The sequence below is a fragment of the Pongo abelii genome, chromosome 4 (genome assembly GCF_028885655.2).
Source record: "Pongo abelii isolate AG06213 chromosome 4, NHGRI_mPonAbe1-v2.0_pri, whole genome shotgun sequence".
NCBI classification, from domain to species: domain Eukaryota; kingdom Metazoa; phylum Chordata; class Mammalia; order Primates; family Hominidae; genus Pongo; species Pongo abelii.
In genome coordinates, this window is record NC_071989.2 from 166,573,048 (window position 1) to 166,593,423 (window position 20,376).

At 43.6% G+C, this 20,376-nt stretch overlaps 1 protein-coding gene across 3 annotated transcripts in view; it reads right to left on the reverse strand.

The window, feature by feature from the left end:
• The window catches only part of CLINT1 (clathrin interactor 1), a 72,655-nt gene extending 64,769 nt beyond the window's left edge, over positions 1-7,886 (reverse strand). For 2 of the 3 annotated variants that reach the window (XM_009241232.4, XM_009241231.4), the window contains exon 1: positions 7,624-7,886. In XM_009241232.4, coding sequence (XP_009239507.4) covers positions 7,624-7,664 — 41 coding nt within the window. In that variant the 5' untranslated portion in view covers positions 7,665-7,886. 3 annotated transcript variants of the gene reach the window in all.
• Between the last annotated feature and the right edge of the window lie 12,490 nt (positions 7,887-20,376).

A 20,376-nucleotide genomic window follows, 5' to 3' on the forward strand; every position in this document is an offset into this window, starting at 1 on the left:
CTGTCCTAAGAATTGAGAAGCTAAATAAAATTCATGACAAAACAAATATTCTAGGGCAGGCACAGTGGCTCACACCTGCAATTCCAGCATTTTGGGAGGCCACAGTGGGTAGATTGCTTGAGCTCAGGAGTTCGAGACCAGCCTGGGAAATGCGGCAAAACTCCATTTCTACCAAAAATACAAAAATTAGCTGGGCGTTGTAACATGTGTCTGTCATCCCAGCTACTTGGGAGGATTGCTTAAGCTACTTGGGAGGATCGCTTAAACCCGGGAGGCTGAAGCAGAGATGGCACCATTACACTCCAGCCTGAGTGACAGAGCAAGACCCTGTCTCAAAAACAAAAACAAACAAACAAAAAAAACAGAAATGAAATATTCTAAAATTGGCTAACTAGACTCTTCTTAAATGAAGTATAAACCATTCATGTGCACTGTTGCACATTAACAAAATCACTCACATTTAATAATTCGTTAGCTAAATCTATCCACAAGTAATAAATAGCTATAAATTGGCTCAAACATAGGAATATATTATGTTCCTTTACCTGTACTTAATTTTCAGGCAAAAGAGCCCTGGTAAGCCAAATAATTTCTTGCCAATTTGGAAGAGGGGGTGAATAACCACAAAGCCCTTTCTCCAATGTGCTGTCCTTGTATATACTGTTTGTCCATTGTCAAACACCATGAACTTGGTATCACATATTTTAGAGGATTCTTTTTTTTGATATTGTTCAGTCTCTTAAGAATAAATTGTCTGCTTCAATTTGCATTTATAAAGTAAATCTTTTTATGTTTTAGAAATGTTTTACATTAGCAGTTACTTTAAAATCTTGAGAATACACAAAACAAGCTGAACAGAATATTAAGAATTGGCAGATGGAATTCGCAATATGTCTTTCCAAAGACTTTATTCCTCAACATGTCTTTTGAAAGGGTATTTCTGCAATATGCTTTGCAATATTAAAGTAGAAGCCATTTATGATTTAGCAAAAATAATACAAGGCACAAACAACAGAGGTATTTAAATGAGCTGTCCTATATGTAGGCTAAACTGAGTCTTAAGAGAGAGTACTCACTGAAAATAATGATTTCATGGATGAAGATATAGTTCCTACATACTTATAAATAACCTAGTCTGACAATGATATCTTTATTTTCACAAACACTGTATTCCTTTGATTTTTCTAGTGTTATACAGTTTTGTGTGTAACAGTAATAATAGTAATAGATGTTTCAAGAGTTTACTGTATGTCAAGTACTATACTGTTTCACATTTAATCCTCATAATCCTATAAAATATCATCTCCATTTTACAGAGAAATGAAGATACCATTCTAACACATAAGATCACCATTTCTAGTAGTAGACCTAAGATTTCAATCCAATTCTCACCTCTGAACCACTGGCTATTCCCAGATTTATTAAACACCATCTGGAGGCACCTAAGTATAGTGGCAAAGTATATTTGGCTAGCAAATTATTATAAAAATACATAGATGGACAAACACACATAATTAAGCTAAACAAGGAAAGCTCACATGAAGTGTTAACCTGAAAAACCCAGAAGAGTAAACAGTAAAATATGTTGTCACCAAAGGTAGCTGAGACTAAAAAGTTAACTGTATATAAGGACCTTCAAAAGTACTAAAAATGTACTTTGAATCTGTGAAGTGATCTTCACTAAAACAAACATTGGAAACAAGTAGGAAAATAATATAAGAATACAAAAGGCCAGAGGCGATGGCTCATGCCAGTAATCCCAGCCCTTTGGGAGGCTAAGGCAGGCGGATCACATGAAGTCAGGAGTTCGAGACCAGCCTGGCCAACATGACGAAACCCCGTCTCTACAAAAATTAGCTGGGCGTGGTGGCGCATGCCTGTAATCCCAGCTACTTGGGTGGCTAAGGCAGGAGAATCGCTGGAACCCGGGAGGCGGAGGCCAGTCGCAGTGAGTTGAGATCACACCATGGCACTCCAGCCTGGGAGACAGAGCAAGACTCCATCTCAAGCAAAAAAAAAAAAAAAAAAAAAGTCCAGAAAAAGAAAAAGATTCAACTGTGGAGCCACGTTGTGAAACCTTAGACTACTAGCAAATGGCACTCAAAATAAAAAAGGCTAAGTACTTTCAATGGATATATCAGTAAACAGATGAAAAACTGCCTTGTAGGCCAGGCACGGTGGCTCACGCCTGTAATCCCAGCACTTTGGGAGGCTGAGGCAGGCGGATCACCTGAGGTCAAGAGTTCAAGACCAGCCTGGCCAACATGACGAAATCTCGTCTCTACTAAAATTATAAAAATTAGCTGGGCATGGTGGCACGTGCCTGTAATCCCAGCTACTCAGGAGGCTGAGGCAAGAGAATTGCTTGAACCCAGGAGGCAGAGGTTGCAGTGAGCCGATATCGCGCCACTGCACTCTAGCCTGGGCAACAAGAGCGAGACTCCGTCTCAAAAAAAAAAAAAAGGAAAAAAAAAGAAAAACTGCTTGTAAACTAATACTAAAGCGTGCAAGAAAACATAAGAGGCAGTTAAGTGCTTTTTAAAAGCACCCTGACAGTAGTACTAAATAGATTAAACTACAGAAAATTACCCCTAAGAAATGCTAGCAGACATAAACCAAACTCATCTTTCTTTGGAATTAAATTCCTAATATCTACTTGTGTCCAGTTACTAGAAAAGGAGGAGAATAATTCATTGTTTCAGCAATAACAATTACTTACAATTGGTTCAAAGAAAAGTTGACATGGGAAGACTAGAAAGCTAACAACTATCTTACTATCTCTGCTTTCAAATTCCAAGAAGCAAACTGAACAGAGATTTACCGGTAAGATAAAGAAAATAAAGGGGATGATATCTGAAGACTGAAAGAAAAGAAAAGAAAAATAATCCGTTCAAGTTGTAGCATATTTGTAGTGGCAAGGTTCTTGAAGGCAGGTACTGTATGTTTCAAGTTCAGAAAATACAGTACTAGACCAGGTGCAAAGGCTCTTGCCTGTAATTCCTGCGCTTCAGGATGCTGAGGCAGGCAGACTGCCTGAGCCCAGGAGTTCAAGACCAGCCTGGGCAACATAGCAAGAACCCTTCTCCACAAAAAAAGTTTTAAAATTAGCCACGCATGGAGGCGCAGCTGTGGTCCCAGCTGCAGTGTGCATGTTTGCGTCACTGTGCTCCAGCCTGGACAACTGAGTGTGACCCTGTCTCAAAAATAAAAAATAAAAAGAAACTAGACTACTAATCCAATAAATAACAAATGTATTGCCTGTTAAAATAAATGAATGTACTATTCTTTATAAAAGCAAAAGTTTCTCCCTCTGGAATCAGGAGACTAGAACAGCAGTTTCTACAGCTCTATTACATTATCTAAACATTTAGGAACTAAAACCAAGCAAATATACATCAATAAAAATCAACTTATGAGGGAAAATGCAAGCTATGCTTAGGAGAATAACTTAAAATGGACTACCCATAGCTGTTGCCTTAGGACCTTAGCCAGAGCTGTTTGAATCACTATCATAAAAAGGGCCACTGAGGCTGGGCAAGGTGGCTCATGCCTGTAATCCCAGCACTTTGGGAGGCCGAGGTGGGTGGATCACCTGAGGTCACAAGTTTGAGACCAGCCTGGCCAACATAGCAAAACCTCATCTCTATTAAAAATACAAAAATTAGCCAGGCATGGAAGTAGATGCCTGTAATCCCAGCTACTCGGGAGGCTGAGGCAGGAGAATCATTTGAACCCAGGAGGTAGAGATTGCAGTGGGCCAAAATCACGCCACTGCACTTCAGCCTGGGGGATAGAGTGAGACTGTCTCTGGGGAAAAAAAAAGGGGGTGGGGGGGCGGGCCACTGATGAAATAGATTTACCACTAATATTACTCCTTGCAAGGAAAGAGAAGGATTCGCTGAGCTTGAACAAATAAGTAGCAGTTTTGATCTACCACTACCGTGTCACCTTCATTACATTCCTCAAATCTGGAGAGAAAATAGAACTGCAGCAACTTTCAATTTTACCATGTATAGGATGACAAAATATAAACATGTCCAATTTTATTACAGTCACAAGTAAAGATAGGTCATAGGATGACAATGGTTAACTAGTGCTCCTAGTTGGTGGGAATGGTGCCACTTATCCTTTCCTGCCACACCGCCTTTTATGCAACTTGACGAGTGGGAAGATACTGGCATTCCAAGCTCTGGCAGACCTATGGTTTTATCTGCTTCCCTCAGTTCCACAATATTCTGCAAAACAAATCCCTCTACTGCCACCAGGAGGTGCAGCGATTGTGGAAAATATACCCCCACTTCCAGAAAAAGTCTTTCTCAAAAGCCAGTGTTTGAAATACATCATTATCACTTTGAGTAGCTGAGATGGGTGGATCACCTGAGGTCAGGAGCTCGAGACCAGCCTGGCCAATATGGCGAAACCCCATGTCTACAAAAAATACACAGATTAGCCGGGTGTGGTGGCAGGCACCTGTAATTCCAACTACTAGGGAGGATGAGGCAGGAGAATCGCTTGAACCCCAGAGGTGGAGGTTGCAGTGAGCCGAGATCTCGCCACTGCACTTCAGCCCCGGGAACAAAAGCGAAACCCCATCTCAAAAAAAAAAAAAAAAAGAAATACATCATCATACTTAAGAGCCGCTACCATACTGAATCTAAGAGTGGCTCCAGGAAACACATTTTTCAAAGAGTACATTTCTTTTTCTGAAGTAAAACCTCACTGGGTATCAATATACACTAAAAGTCCTAGTCTTCCTGAGTCATGGTCTTATTTATTGCATAAAATATTTAAGTATAACGTTTATTGATTACCACTTTTTAAGAAAATTTCCCTTTTCAGCCTAAATTGTCTACAGAGGATAATGGCTCCAAAATTTGTCTGCTATTGTAAAAACTAGTTCCAACTATTTTTCCTTGATGGAAATGCATTTCTCCAATAGCCATCAAAGGTGGAAAAAGTCTTACTCTAGCTGGGTCCCCTCATTTTACAGATAAGGAACCCAAAGTCTGGAGATTCATGTGATTCTGCCTCAAATCATACATACAACTAATTAAAAAGGTAATGCCAGAATATCAACCAGATAGTTAAACCCCCTAACCTTTCTCTCATATAAGCCCTCATTCTATTGATCCATCTATCTGACTAGCCCTTAATCACGTCACTGCTTCTTCATTTGCAAGTTCCTTCATCATTTTATACCTCTGATAATCAGACCAGCCATTCTATGGATATACTGCATATCTATTATGGCATTATAAGGTGCACAGTCTAACAGATCCACGGTTCTGTAAGATGCTTACATTTAGGGGGAATAATTTCTTCTCTTCTTGCCAGTGAAAGATGAAAATTAAAATCCCGAGTACTCATCAGTAAATTAACCTCATGTTCTAATCTTAATATGTGTCAGACACCCACAAAAGCCTTAAAAAGTCTTTGGTGACAACATTCTTCTATGTTCTTGAATAATTTGGTTCAAGTCTACATCCTAAATTGGGTAGTAAAAAGATAGATAATATTTTTCAACAATAGCTTTTCCTTTAGATAACTACTTAGATGGCAAATTTAACCTAAAGCACATGAAGATTAGTAACAAGTGTGATAAGCAAATATGAAAGGTACAACAATAGTAGGAATATTGCCTTGATTTCTGTCTTATGAACAATGTACTGCCTCTTCAAATTTTTGAGTACCACAAATTTGGTCCTCTAAGAGAACAAGGTGTTTCTTAATGGTTTTATTCTGCTGACCTCTGACTGAGAAATAAAGAGGCAGTGCCAGGCACGGTGGTGCACGCCTGGAGTCCTGGCCACTTGGGAGGCTGAGGCGGGAGGATCACTTGAGCCCAGGAGTTGGAGGGTGCAGTGAGTTATGATCACACAAAAGAATGAGACCCCGTCAAAAAAAAAAAAAAAAAAAAAAAAAAAAAGGTAGCTTTTAGTCTTCTTTTGGCCTTTAAAAAACTATTTAAGTTGATATCCTAATCTTTACACAATATACTAAAAAAATGCCAATGAACCTAGATCTGGAAAAGATCTAGTTTATTTCATCTTTGGTAAGCAAAAGCAAAGAATATATATTCTTTGCTAAATAGTCCAAAATAAATAGTCCAAAATAAATAGCTGAAGCCTTAATAGCCAAATGAGTTGTTATAAAGGAAAATTATTAAAGCAAATCACTTTTCAAACTTGAAGCTTCTTTCTTAAAGAGGTTTATTTCACTCTAAATGCAAAACATTTGCTAGTTTCAAAAGTACACTAATCCAAACATATTATGTTAAGGGCTTTATATGCAATACAATCCCTTAACCCTTAAGCCTCACAACAACATTCTAAGGTAGGTATCGTTGCATTTTCATTTTGCACCAGAGAAAACTAGGGCACTGTGAGGATAAGTAACTTCCCCAAGGTTACAAAGCTTGAACCCAGCTTTGCAGGTTCCGAAACCTGTGCTCCTTAGGCACTCTATTGCCTTCTTGGTAGCATAGAAAATATAAAAATATGGTCAAGCTCTAAGTTCTACCTGATGTATTAGACAAAGCACTGGAAATTACTTTGTTTCCTGGTGTCAAGAAAACAGTTTGCTATCTATACTTCCTGATTTTAGGTTAGGTGGGTGGCACAAATCAACTGTTTTTCTCAGCACACTTATTGCATAATCATTAAAACCCAAAAGGAAGAGGACTGCTTAAATTCTTAAACTTTATTTCCTGCTGGCCTAGAAGACCTTACTTAACCACTGTTGTATCTGATATACTCATTTTAAAAGTTAAGGTTTTCCTTGTGCAAGTAAGAGACTAAAGTTATTTCAGTCTTAAAGGAAATCAACTACGTACTGGTCGTTTTATCTGCTTTTAAAAGCAGATCAACAGGATATAAACCTGGGTTTTTTTTTCTTTAGAGGAAATTTCTTAATGACCTCTTAATTTAATCGAATGGAACAAGTAGCACACCAAAAATGATGTGTAGTGGAAAAAGAAACAGAAGAAAAAATCGCAAGAAGTCATATAGTGATCTACTTTCACTAGTGTTAGAAAAGCAAAGGATGAGTCTCTTCTTGAGTAACTTCAGGCTGACCACAATAGCCACTTGTTACACTACTACCACCCACTCCAACACTTCAGGTTCATTAGGAATTAAGAAGAGGCAAGGAAGGTAAAAGACACACCCCAACCAGGTCTAAGATCTCTCCGTACTACACCTTGAGGGACACAGGGAACCAGTGCATAGTGTCCCCCACCCCCAAACCTTCCCTGCTCCCCAGGAGGCAAAGCCCACAGCCTGGGGCCAAGACAGTCCTCCGGCCAGGGCAGTGACCCAGAGCCAAACAACCCGCCCCTTATGACCAAAGCGTCGGCACCCAGGGGTTGGAACAGGGGAAGGGACGGGAAGGCCTGGAAAAGAGAGAAGGGTGGCCAAGAGGATGTTTTTTAAAACGAGGGAGGGTCCTCCCCAGCCTCGCCAGCGGGTCTGAGGCCCGGGGCCGGGAAGGAGCGGGCCGCCGCCATGATGGGGCTGGCAGAGCCGGGGGGCGTGACGTGGGCAACCCCTAGCCCAAGGCCAGCTCCTTCTCCCCCTCCCACCTCCCCCACGTGGGCCTCGGCCACAACTGCCCCCCGATACTCACGCTTTGTCCACCAGCTCGCGCACCTTCCACATGTTCAACATCGTGCCCCTCGCGGGACGGGCCGCCGCCTCCCTCTCCTGCTCCCCACGGATCCCGGAACACTTCCGTACCGGGGCAGTTCCAGGCCGGGGTCACCGCCGCCCGCCTCCTCGAACTCCCCCAGTCAGCTCCTTCCTTTGCCACAGCAGCGGCGCCGCCGGTGACACGTCGAGACGCGGTAGCAGCGGCGCTGCGTGGAGCGGAAGTGCCCGACTTTCCGCCGCTGCGCGCGGGGCACGCCGGGACTTGTAGTTTTCCCTGAGTGCCGAGCGGGGCCGGTTGAGTTGCGAGAGCTGAGAGGAGTTGGGATGGTTTCTCTTAAGCTTTCCCAGTCCCCAGCACCAGACCTACCGAGCCAGAAATTTTGGAGGTGGGGCCCAGCGATCTGTGCTTTTACAAATCCTCTAGGTGATTCTGATCACGCTCAAGTTTCAGAACCACTGGTGCAGGATCTAGTCACACTCAAACACTTTTCAAATGTAAGGCAGTATTGCTATGTTATTAGTAATGATTATACAGAAGTATGATTGGCATATGCATTCCTCATCGACAGACACATTGCTGTATTTATTTCCCAATGCCCAAGTACACTTAGATCTCTAGGCCTTAGTTTCCACCCCTGTAAAATTGAAGAACTTGTATTCTAAATCCTTTTCCGCTCTAATTCTATGATACAATGTTTTATATTTAGACAACTACCTGAAATCCTTGTTAAATGCTTTACTATAAACCTCAGAAACTCAGTTCACACTCCACGGGAAACTAAAAAGCCAACATTATATATACACGCACACACACATATATATGACAGGTTTGTGTTTTTTAAGGATAAATATGCACATTGCTTCCATTGCTTTGTTGCAATGGTTGTCATCACTTCCTTCTCTACTTACCCATTTTTATCAATGCTCATGTTAAAACTACAAGCAACCTTAAGTTTCATTTGATCCATCTGCTGAAATTTTACAGTTCTTTTCATTCTACAAATATTTATTGAGCATCTTGTATGTTCCAGAAATGGGGAATACAGTTAAAGACCCAGCTCTCTTGGAATTCAAAGGTAATTGGAAGAAACATATAATAATCAAGGAAACATTTAAGATAATTGCATATAGTGTAATTGCTTAGCGGGTTCTTTCTGCCCACTTTACAGATAAAGTCAATTCACTGCGACCAAGTCATTGCAGTGAAGAGTTTGACATGATGCTGGCCACGCCACTTGAGAGACAGAGTTATTACTCAAATCAATCTTCCTGAACATTTGGAAGCTAGAGTTTTTCGAAGATAGTTTGGTGGGCAGAGGGTTAGGGCATGGGTGCTGCTGATTGGTTAGGGATGCAATCAGAGGAGTATGGAAAATGGTTCTGCTTTGCTGAATCGGCTTCTGGATGGAGGGCCAGCAGAGGAGTGGCTGGTCTGGGTGGGGCCATCCGTTTGTCAGAAATGCAAAAGCCTGAAAAGACGTCTTAAAAGGCCAATCCTAGGTTCTACAATAGTTCATTACAGGCCAGGCACAGTGGCTCACGCCTGTTATCCCAGCATTTTGGGAGGCTGGGAGGCCAAGGCAGGAGGATCACTTGAGCCCAGGAGTTTGAGACCAGCCTGGGCAAGAAAGAGAGACCCCTCCCACCGCCCAGTCTTTACAAAAAAAAAAAAAAAAAAAAATAGCCAGGCATTGGGGCACACACTTGTGAGGCCAGCTACTTAGGAGGTTGAAATGGGAGGATCCATTGAAAGGATCAAATAAAGACTCCAATTCACAAAGAAGTGAAATTGATGGTTGCTAGTCATGAAGCTAGGTAACAATAATCCCAAATAAACAACTTCTGACCTGGGTCCCTCAAGTGAAACCACCTCTTTTCTTTTTTTCTTTTTCTTTTTTTTTTTTTGAGTTGGAGGTCTCACTCTGTTGCCCCAGCTGATCTGAAACTCCTGGGCTCAAGCAATCCTCCCACCTCAGTCTCTCAAGTAGCTGAGACTACAGGAAACCCTCTCCAAGTTGCATTCACTTAATTACCGAAAGCAGCTTTGAAAAAAGTTTCAGTAAGGCTTTCGGATTGAGGCCCCAAGAGAAAGAAGCAAGGTTGAAGGAACTGACAGGCAGAAAAGTACAACAAGCAGAAATCCAAAGTTATCTCAGAGCTTTGTAATGATAGGAGTACTTGGGCTGATATGAAGTGAGTTGGAGAGGTGGGTGGGGAGAAGCAGGTAAAGATGAGCAGAGATGGGTAGAGGAATAGGGCTTTTAAATAAGAAGTTTGTGTTTTTTTGTTGAAAAGACTATCCAGCTCAAGATCCCAGAGATGGAATGTGGCCAGAGGAGATAAGAAAGAGAAACTACTTTGCATAAATAAGAGCTCAGCAAGTTAACTTTCAAACAAGTGAGTCCAGAGTACACCTGCAGAACGGGCCTGGCCCAAAAACAACCACCTTCCCTCCCCTGGGCCTGTTTGGGTGTTCACAGCAGGGAACTGTCAGCCTCTTTGCTCATTCCAAAACCAAGTTTGCGTATGTCTAGACCCATCCTAGAGTTGTCACCTGTGACATTTGCACAGTCAGCTGGAGCCATCTGGAATGTAACGCCAAAAAATCTGCCTGTCCACTTCTAATTCAAGAGAGCCTTTAAAGGACTCAGAAAAATCAGACCAGGAGACTTTGTTAAAAAGTGATCTCCAGAGACTATTTGCATGTCAACAAAGTGTTCCATTTTTACCTTTTATCTTGCAAGTTTGAGAGCAGTTTCCATAGTAACTTCTTTGTGGCAATTCAAATATGTTCATGGTAGAAAAATAAATGAGAAAATGCTCCGCCCACTCCTCTTCAGGAAAACATATATTTTTTACTAAATGAGCTGACACTTTTAGTAAGGCCAAAACAACACATGTTTTGAAGGAAAAAAAAAAAAAAAAGGCCGGATGTGGTGGCTCACGCCTGTAATCCCAGCACTCTGGGAGGCCAAGGCAGGTGGATCACCTGAGGTCGGGAGTTCGAGACCAGCCTGACCAACAGGAAGAAACCCTGTCTCTACTAAAAATACAAAATTAGCTGGGCGTGGTGTCGCATGCCTGTAATCCCAGCTACTCAGGGGGCTGAGGCAGGAAAATCACTTGAACCCGGGAGGTGGAGGATGCAGTAAGCTGAGATTGCGTACGAAACGCATCTCAAAATATATCTATATATACACATATACTCAGTTATGTTAATGATGTGTGTTGTAAGAAGCAGTGTAGACAATGGACACTGACTGCTTATCTCATGTGGTCACCTCCCTAGAGTTTCCTTGGGGGAGTTTAATTCATGGTACATGGGTATGGCAGCCATGGAAAAGCACCATCCAGACCTACTTTCAAGAGAACCAGTTGCAAGGAGTGTGGTTGACTGACAGCTTCCTGCTGTCTTCCTCTGGGATCATTTATGCCAATGGCATACTCTCTGTAGGGCTATTCCCAGCAATGACTGAGAAAGGTGTGCTGGAGCCAGGCCATTTCTGCCTAGTGCTGGACTCCTTCACTGGGCAATCATTGACCTGGGCTTCCCATCGACTTGGCCCAGATTTCCTCAAAGCCTTGCTGCAATCAGATACTCTTCCTACCCAATCTTCCTTCCTTCCTTCTCTTCCTTGACAGGTGTCAGAACTTCCTTGCGGTCTCAGACCCTCCCCACCTGCTCTTGCTCTCACTTCCCTTTTTCCTTCATAGGCATTTCCCCTAATATATCTTATACTTCTAATTCCATCTTGGCTTCTGTTTCCTGTAGTACCCAAACTGACACAGCAGGTGAACATTTGCACCTTGGTTTCAGTATTTGGACTCACCAGTCTTGTTTTTGATCACACCTGACTGCTCATCTCCAGAGGTCAGAATATTGGTTTCTTTTTTTTTTTTTTTTTGAGATTGAGTCTTGCTCTGTCACCCAAGCTGGAGTGAAGTAGTGCAATCTCGGCTCACTGCAACCTCCGCCTCCTGGGTTCAAGCGATTCTCCTGTCTCAGCCTCCCGAGTAGCTGGGATTACAGGCGTCTGCCACAAAGCCCAACTAGTTTTTTGTATCTTTAGTAGAGACAGGGTTTCACCATGTTGGTCAGGCTGGTCTCGAACTCCTGACCTCAGGTGATCCACCCGCCTTGGCCTCCCAAAGTGCTGGGATTACAGGTGTGAGCCACTGCTCTTGGCCAATTTTTTTTGTATTTTTAGTAGAGACAGGGTTTCACCATGTTGGCCAGGCTGGTCTTGAACTCCTGACCTCAGGTGGTCCACCTGCCTCGGCCTCCCAAAGTGCTGGGATTACAGGCGTGAGCCACTGCACCCAGCTGTAACCACATTTTCTGTTAGGCATCCAAGGGAGAAGAGGCACTTTGGTCTTTCATCCACTGACTCTGACATCTCAAAAGATAACTCTGATTGGCCCAGTTTGGACCATGTGCCTATCTTGGGTCCTATCACCTCTAGAGAGGCCTGCCTTACAGAATTTGTAGCCCTAGTAGAACCACATGGAGTGGGGAAAGAAGAAAGACTTCTCTGAAGGAACTCTGAAGATAATCATGCCCTGGCAGACAAAAGCAAGAGTTGTTTACAACTGTTAAATGTAAGGTGGGGTCTGGGAATTGTACTTTGAAAAAAGCTTCTAAGTGATTTTGCTGGGATTTGTGATGCCCTGGGCTAGATGACACAAGTCCTTCCCAGCTCTTGGAATTCCACAAAAGTAGCTGGGTTGGGAAGAGCAAAACAGAGAAGACTATCATAGGGGAGGCCCGGCGCGGTGCCTCACGCCTGTAATCCCAGCACTTTGGGAGGCTGAGGCGGGCAGATGGCCTGAGGTCAAGAGTTTGAGACCAGCCTGAGCAACATGGTGAAACCCTGTCTCTACTAAAAATATAAAAATTAACAGGGCATGGTGGCGCACGCCTGTAGTCCCAGCTATTTGGGAGACCGCGGCAAGAGAATCACTTGAACCCGGGAGGCGGAGGTTGCAGTGAGGCGAGATTGTGCCATTGCACTCCAGCCTAAGCAACAGAGTAAGACTCTGTCTCAAAAAAATAAAAAAAAAAGAAAGAAAGAGAGAAAGAACAAAAGAAAAAAACTATAATAGGGAGCAGCATAAAAGAAAAGGAAGCAATGCAGAAGGAAGGAGTTAAGTGGTCTGAGGCTGCTGTGGCGCTGCTGGCATTCTGCAGCAGGTAGACTGATGGTGGGGCATGCCTTCCTTCCTGTTCTGCCGACAGTTGGGCTCTTCTTGGCTGACATTCAGTCCCCTTTCAGGGCTGTCAGTGGGGCTCAGGTGGGCCTATTCAGAAAGCTTGATAGGTGCTCTAAAGGGCTAACATATTTGCATTCCTTCTGTGAGAATGGGCAAGCTCCAGCAGGAGAAGAGATAGAGGCAGAAATGCTCTTAGAATCATTTCCCTGCCTCCTGGGATGCTCTGTCTTCTGTCTCCTGAAACAGGCGAACCTGGAGTGGATGTACTGTTCCTAGAGTCTAGGCCTCTGAAAATGCCACTCACAGCAAAGTGCCATCAGTGAAGCAATGAGGGCACTTGTGACTGCGGGAATTTATCCTGCATGGTCAAGTCAGAGTCAGGGGTGAGTGGGGTGGATGTCAGAAAGGATGGGCTGGCTGGTTTTTGAGGCAGAGTCCTTCTGGACAAGGTCAGAAAGCTCCTATGTGTCCAGAGTTCACACTGAAGCTCCAACAGAACCTGAACTCTATCAGTTCATCAAAAGAATTGTGCTGTAGGCCCGGGCGCGGTGGCTCACACATGTAATCCCAGCACTTTGGGAGGCCGAGGCCGGCGGATCTTGAGGTCAGGAGATCGAGACCATCCTGGCTAACACAGTGAAACCCTATCTCTACTAAAAAATACAAAAGAAATTAGCTGGGCATGGTGGCGGGCGCCTGTAATCCCAGCTACTCTGGGAGACTGAGGCAGGAGAATGGCATGAACCCAGGAGGCGGAGCTTGCAGTAAGCTGAGATTGCACCACTGCACTCCAGCCTGGGCAACTGGGCAACAGAGCAAGACTCTGTCTCAAAAAAAAAAAAAAAAAAAGAATTGTGCTCTAGACCAGGTGTGGGGATCACACCTGTAATCCCAGCACTTTGAGAGACTGAGGTGGGTGGATCACTTGAGCCCAAGAGTTCGACACTAACCTGGGCAACATGGCTAAAAAAAAAAAAAAAATTAGCCAGGCCTGGGGACTTATGCCTGTAGTCCCAGCTACACGGAGGGCTGAGCAGGAGGACTTCTTGAGTCTGGAAAGGTAGAGGCTGCAGTGAGCTGTGATCGCGCCACTGCCCTCCAGCCTGGGCGGCAGAGTAAGACCCTGTCTCAAAAACAAAAAAACAATTTCTTTGTAAAAACAATATTTAAGGCCGGGCATGGTGGCTCACACCTGTAATCCCAGCACTTTGGGAGGCCGAGGCAGGTGGATCATGAGATCAGGAGATCAAGACCATCCTGGCTAACACAGTGAAACCCCGTCTCTACTAAAAATATAAAAAATCATCCAGGCATGGTGGCAGGCGCCTGTAGTCCCAGCTACTTCAGGAGGCTGAGGTAGGAGAATGGCAAGAACCTGGGAGGCGGAGGTTGCAGTGAGCTGAGATCATGCCACTGCACTCCAGCCTGGGCAACAGAGCAAGACTGCATCTCAAAAAAACAAGAGAAAAGAAAAAACAATATTTAAAAAATACATAAGTAAGAAAATAACTGTGCTGTAGAGAAAGAGCTTACTAAAATGGAGCTTAGAAGAGATGGATGCACAGATCACTGCTCTTTAGTAAACAGAGTGCGTGTGGCTAAAGACTTGGGTGGGGTGGGGAGGTCAGTCAGCATAGCCATACTCTGCTGGTGGGAAAGAGTCAATATTTAACATTTATTGAGCACTTGCAATGTGCATGGGGGTTAAAGAGATAACTAACACTTGTTACCCAAGGAACTTATAGTTGTAGGGGAGGAAAAACTTTTCCTCTACCTTCTGACGTTTGTATCCGGGGCCTGTGAATTTAACTGACAAACAACAGATTACCAGGAAAGAATTTGTTTATGTGTACAATGTGCATACAAGAGGGAGTGCTCAGTGATGAGTAACTCGAGTAACTCAAAGGGGTGCTTAGAATGTGAGGCTTAGATACCTAATTTAGTAGGGGAAGAGGAGCAGGGAGAAAAGATTCCTATGGGAAGAACAAGTAGGTTTCCCCAGGGAAGACAAATAGGTTTTTTTTGGAGAACAAATGGGAGATAAGAAAGTTTGTGATCATGTTTTTCTTTAAGCACAAATATATATATTTTTGTAGAGACATATATATATATAAAAATACATATGTAGAGGGAAATATATATATATATATATATATTTTTTTTTTTGTAGAGATGAGTTCTCAGTATGTTCAGCTCTCACTGTGTTGCCCAGGCTGGTCTTGAACTCCTGGGCTCAAGCAATCCTCCTGCCTCAGCCTCTCAAAGTGCTGGGATTATAGGCGTGAACCACCACGTCCGGCCATGTTTTCCTATATAGATATGAATAGTCTTTCTGTCTCCTTTAGGGCCATGAAACTTCCCAGAGAAGGGCTTTCTGGTAGATTTACTCTTGGTCTGTCTCCTAAGGGTAGAAGCTGCCCCAGAAAAGGAATTTATGGCAGTCTTCACAACTCAGACAAACAACCAATTAGCAAGGAAGAATTCGTTTATATGTGTATATGTGCAATGTGCATAGAGTTTCTGCCTTGAGTCAGACAAGAGAAGCTCCAAGAAGGCTTCTTTCTGCATCTGTTGAATCTCAAATGTCTTCAGCTTAAAATAATCTTTATATCAACTCTGGGGGGCCACGTGGGTCCCCACATAGTCTAATATGGAAGATAGACATATAAGCCAACCCAAATCACAGTAAGATATTTAAGGAGGCAGTGCAGTGTGTGGGGAGGAGTTCAGAACACTAGCTTTGGTGTCAGCAGGACTTTGATTCAAACCCAGGCTCTGCCACAGAGCTGTGTGACCTTGGCCAGATAACTTAACCTTTCAGGTCTCAGCTCCCTCACTGGAAAAATGGGGCTAATAAGAGTCCCTGTCTCATTGGATTGTTGTGAGGAGTGAATGAGATGACATAAATTTCTAGCATAGCACCTGGAGTGTAACAGGGACTAAGAAAGATCCATTACTGCTAAACTGTTTGTATCCGGAGATCTCAGCAATGTGGGAGAGAGTGTTAGAGCAGGTTCATTAAGTATTTCAATAAATATATATGTTTGGGCACTTGCCCATTGCTAAGAATTGTTCTGTGAAAAACAGACATAATTCCTGTTCTCATGGAGTTTACAGTCTCATAGAGGAGATGGATATCAAACAAATAATGCCATGATAAATCTATCATCGCAAACCATGATGAATGTTGTGGAAGAAAAGAACAAGGTGCTATAAGAGATTATAACAGTGATATTTTATCTAGATTGGGGAGGGGCGTGGCCCAGGAAAGGCCTATCTGAGAAAGTGACATTTAAGATGAGAGTGTAAGGATAATTTTGAGTTGATGAGGTAAAGAATGTTCCAGATAGACAGACCAGCCTGCACCAAGGCCTTGGGGAGGATGTAGCTCGGTGTGTTCTGGAACCTGAAAGAAGGCCCCTGAGGCGGGGTTGGGGAGATGGGCAGAGATGAGCCTGGGAGGTGAGCGTGGACCTGCTGGTTATTTGTCTGTGCAATCCATTCTCTATCCTCTGTCCTGCCCCATGCCCTTCTGACCTCTAAGAGCTCCATGACCTGCATTCTCATGGCTTCTGGCTTCCAGAGGGTTCTGCCAATTTTGTGAGGGGATCCAAAGATGGAAGAAAGAGAAGTCATGGTACTTCTTCCCCTGCACACCTGCTTTGTCACGTGCTTCTGGCATTGGGCCTTCTGTGGCCACTGCTGGTGTCAGGCAGCTCCCCTTCTGAGTTTCCTTCCCTTGTCTCTTCAGGCTTTGGGTGGCAATGTCTTCACCATGATGCGAACCCCTGGATGCTTCCCCAAATGCTGTTGGCTTCCTCACCCTGCTGGCACTGCAGTAAACTGTCTACTCACTACGGGGTCTTTGGCTACACTCCTGAGAATGCCAGTGTTTCCTGCTGGGACGCTGACTAACATAAGGGGTCACAACATGGAGGGAATTGTATGTCAAGTTAAGGACACAGCCGTCTTAGATTATTTTAGGTGCAACAGGAAGCTACAGACATGCTATAGTCACTTCCGTGTCCCTTTATCTTCTCCCAGCTGTAGCCCCATTTCTCTGCTCCCTGTAACAGAAGGCTGTCCTCTTCACAAAAAGGCTCCTCTTCATTACTTCCTAAGCTACAGTTGACCACTTCTTCCTTCTCAAAATTCCTCTCTTAGCTTTCATGGCCCCAGAATCTTCTAGTTCTTCTTGTATTTCAGGCTCCTTGGAAAACTTTCATTTTTTCTCTCCCAGCTTCTAGATATTGGCAGGGTGGGGTCTCTAGGGCTTACTTTTCTCCTTTGCTGCCAGCGTCAACCACGGTCATCTCTCTAGATAACTGAACTATTGCAAATACCTGTATTTGTCTCTCCAAAAATCCTTTTTTTTTTTTTTTTTTTGAGACAGAGTCTCACTCTGTCGCCTGGGTGGGGGTGCAGCCGTACAATTGGCTCACTGCAACCTCTGCCTCCCGGGTTCAAGTGATTCTCCTGTCTCAGCCTCCCAAGTAGCTGGGATTACAGGCACCCACCACCATGCCTGGCTAATTTTTGTATTTTTAGTAGAAATGGAGTTTTGCCATGTTGTCCAGGCCAGTCTCAAACTCCTGACCTCAAGTGATCTGCCCACCTCAGCCTCCCAAAGTGCTGGGATTACAGGCGTGAGCCACCACATCTGGACTCCAAAAGCCTTTTGAATCACAAACTCGACCACGTTACTATCTGCACAAAATACTTCCATGGCTCCCCATGGCACTTGGAATCCAAACTTGATCTACCAGGTGTCTATACCTTGTGGATTGGGACTCAAGGCCAGTTCCCAGAAAAAGGGGTGATGGTGGCCATAGGCTCAGCAGTTACCACTAAAATTGGTCATTGACACTGTGGCAGTACAGTATTCCCCCCATCCTGAGAGGATATATTCCAAGAGATGCTTGAAACTGTAGATAGTACCAAACCCTCTATATACTATGTTTTTTCCTATACATACATACCTATGATAAAGTTTAATTTATAAATTAAACACAGTGATATAGTTTGGCAATGTCCCTACCCAAATCTCTTCCTGAATTGTAGCTCCCATAATCCCCATGTGTTGTGAGAGGGACCCAGTGGGAGGTAATTGAATCATGGGGGTGGATTTTTCCCATGCTGTTCTTGTGATAGTGAATAAGTTTCAGGAGATCTGATGGTTTTATAAAGGGCAGTTCCCCTGCACACACTCCCTTGCCTGCTGCCATGTAAGACATGCCTTTGCTCCTCCTTTGCCTTCCACCATGATTGTGAGGCTTCTCAGCCATGTGGAACTGTGAGTCCATTAAACCTCTTTTTCATGCCAGGCACCATGGCTCACACCTGTAATCCCAGCACTTTGGGAGGCTGAGGTGGACAGATCAGATCACTTGAGGTCAGGAGTTCAAGACCAGCCTGACCAACATGGTGAAAGTCCATGTCTACTAAAAATACAAAAAATATCCAGGTGTCATGGCGGGCACCCATAAGCCCAGCTGCTTGGGAGGCTGAGGCATGATAACACCTTGAACCTGGGAGGCAGAGGTTGCGGTGAGCCAAGATCGCGCCACTGCACTCTAGCCTGGGTGACAGAGCGAGACTCTGTCTCAAAAAACGTGTCTTTTTCTTTATAAATACCCAGTCTCGGGTACTTCTTCATAGTATAAAAATGGACTTGGTTGGGCACAGTGGCTCACGCCTGTAATCCCAGCACTTTGGGAGGCCGAGGCGAGCAGATCACCTGCAGTAGGGAGTTCAAGACCAGCCTGACCAACATGGAGAAACTCTGTCTCTACTAAAAATACAAAATTAGATGGGCATGGTGGTGCATGCTTGTATTCCCAGGTACTTGAGAGGCTGAGGCAGGAGAATCGCTTGAACCTGGGAAGTGGAGGTTGCGGTGAGCCGAGATTGTGCCATTGCACTCCAGCCTGGGCAACAAGAGCGAAATTCCATCTCAAAAAAAAAAAAAAAAAAAGAAAAGAAAGTGGACTAATACATGCAGTAAGAGATTAACAACAATAATAATAAATAGAACAATTGGCTGGGTGTGGTGGCTCATGCCTGTAATCCCAGCACTTGGGAAGGTCGAGGTAGGAAGATGGCTTGAGCCTAGGAGTTTTAGACCAGCCTGGGCAATGTGGTGAAACCCTGTCTCTACAAAAAAAATACAAAAAATTAGCCTGGTGTGGTGGCACATTCCTGTAGTCCCAGCTACTTGGGAGGCTGAGGTGGGAGAATAGATTAAGACTGGGAGGCAGAGGTTGCAGTGAGCCAAGACTGTGCCACTGCACTTCAGCCTGGGTGACAGAATGAGACCATGTCTCAAAAAATTTAAATAATAAAAGAGAACAATTATAAAATATACTGTAATAAAAGTTATGTAAATGTAGTCTCTCTTTCTCTCTCTCTCTCTCTCTCTCTCTCTCAAAATATCCTATTGTTGGCTGGGTATGGTGGCTTATGTCTGTAATCCCAGCAATTTAGGAGGACAATGCCCAGTATTGCTTGAGCCCAGGAGGTTGAGACCAGCCTGGGCAACATACCGAGACCCTGTCTCTTAAAAAAAAATTAAGAAAAAGATCCTGTTGTACCATACTCACCCTCCTTGTGATGATGTGAGATAATACAATGCCTACTTGATGAAATGAAGTTAGGTGAATGTCATAGGCCTTGTGGTGTAGTATTAGGCTAGTATTGACTTTCTGATGATTCATCAGAAGGAGAAGTATCTGTTTCAGGTAATCCTGGATCATCCAGCCATGACAATATCCATGGTTGGATGTCAGGAGCAGAAACTCTCCATGACTAACGGGCAGTGGTAGACAGCGTGGATCCACTGGCCAAAGGAATGATTCACATTCCAGGCGGGATGGAGCTGGATGGCATGAGATTTCATCATGCTACTCAGAACGGCTGATCAGAACATTGAGCAATTTAAAATGTAGTATTGTTTCTTTCTGGAATTTCCCATTTAATATTTTCAGAGTGCAGTTGAGCATCGGTAACTGAAAGTGTGGAAAGCAAAACTGTGAATAAGAGGGGAATTCTGTACATTCTTCTTTTACATCATATTTATATTCTAGCCAATCCTTCCTGAGAATCAGTCTTCAGGGTATTGATTGAATTTTTGTAGCACTTTAGACTTTCTGTTTAGATTTGGAAGTCACCAAGGTTTGGTTCACAATTCGTTTACAAGCCCTCCCTGCAGTGAGGTTACTTCTTGATATTCTCATTCTTTGCTGTGTTAATTTGACTAATTTCAGAACACACTCTTTTCTTCTTTTTAATGCTACATATCTATTCTGGTGACACCCTGTTATTAGAGAATACAAGTGTCATGACTTTCGTTTTGCTTTGTTTGCAAGTGGTGTCTGCCCATGGAAACTGATTTTCCTGTGTGCTGGCAGTTCTCCAGGAGGATCACTTGCATCTTATGGCCTCTGGTGGGTGGTATTCAAACCTAGTTCCTCTTGGGAAGGTTTATGAGAATTTCCCCGTTTTTGATGATTCATCCTGAAAA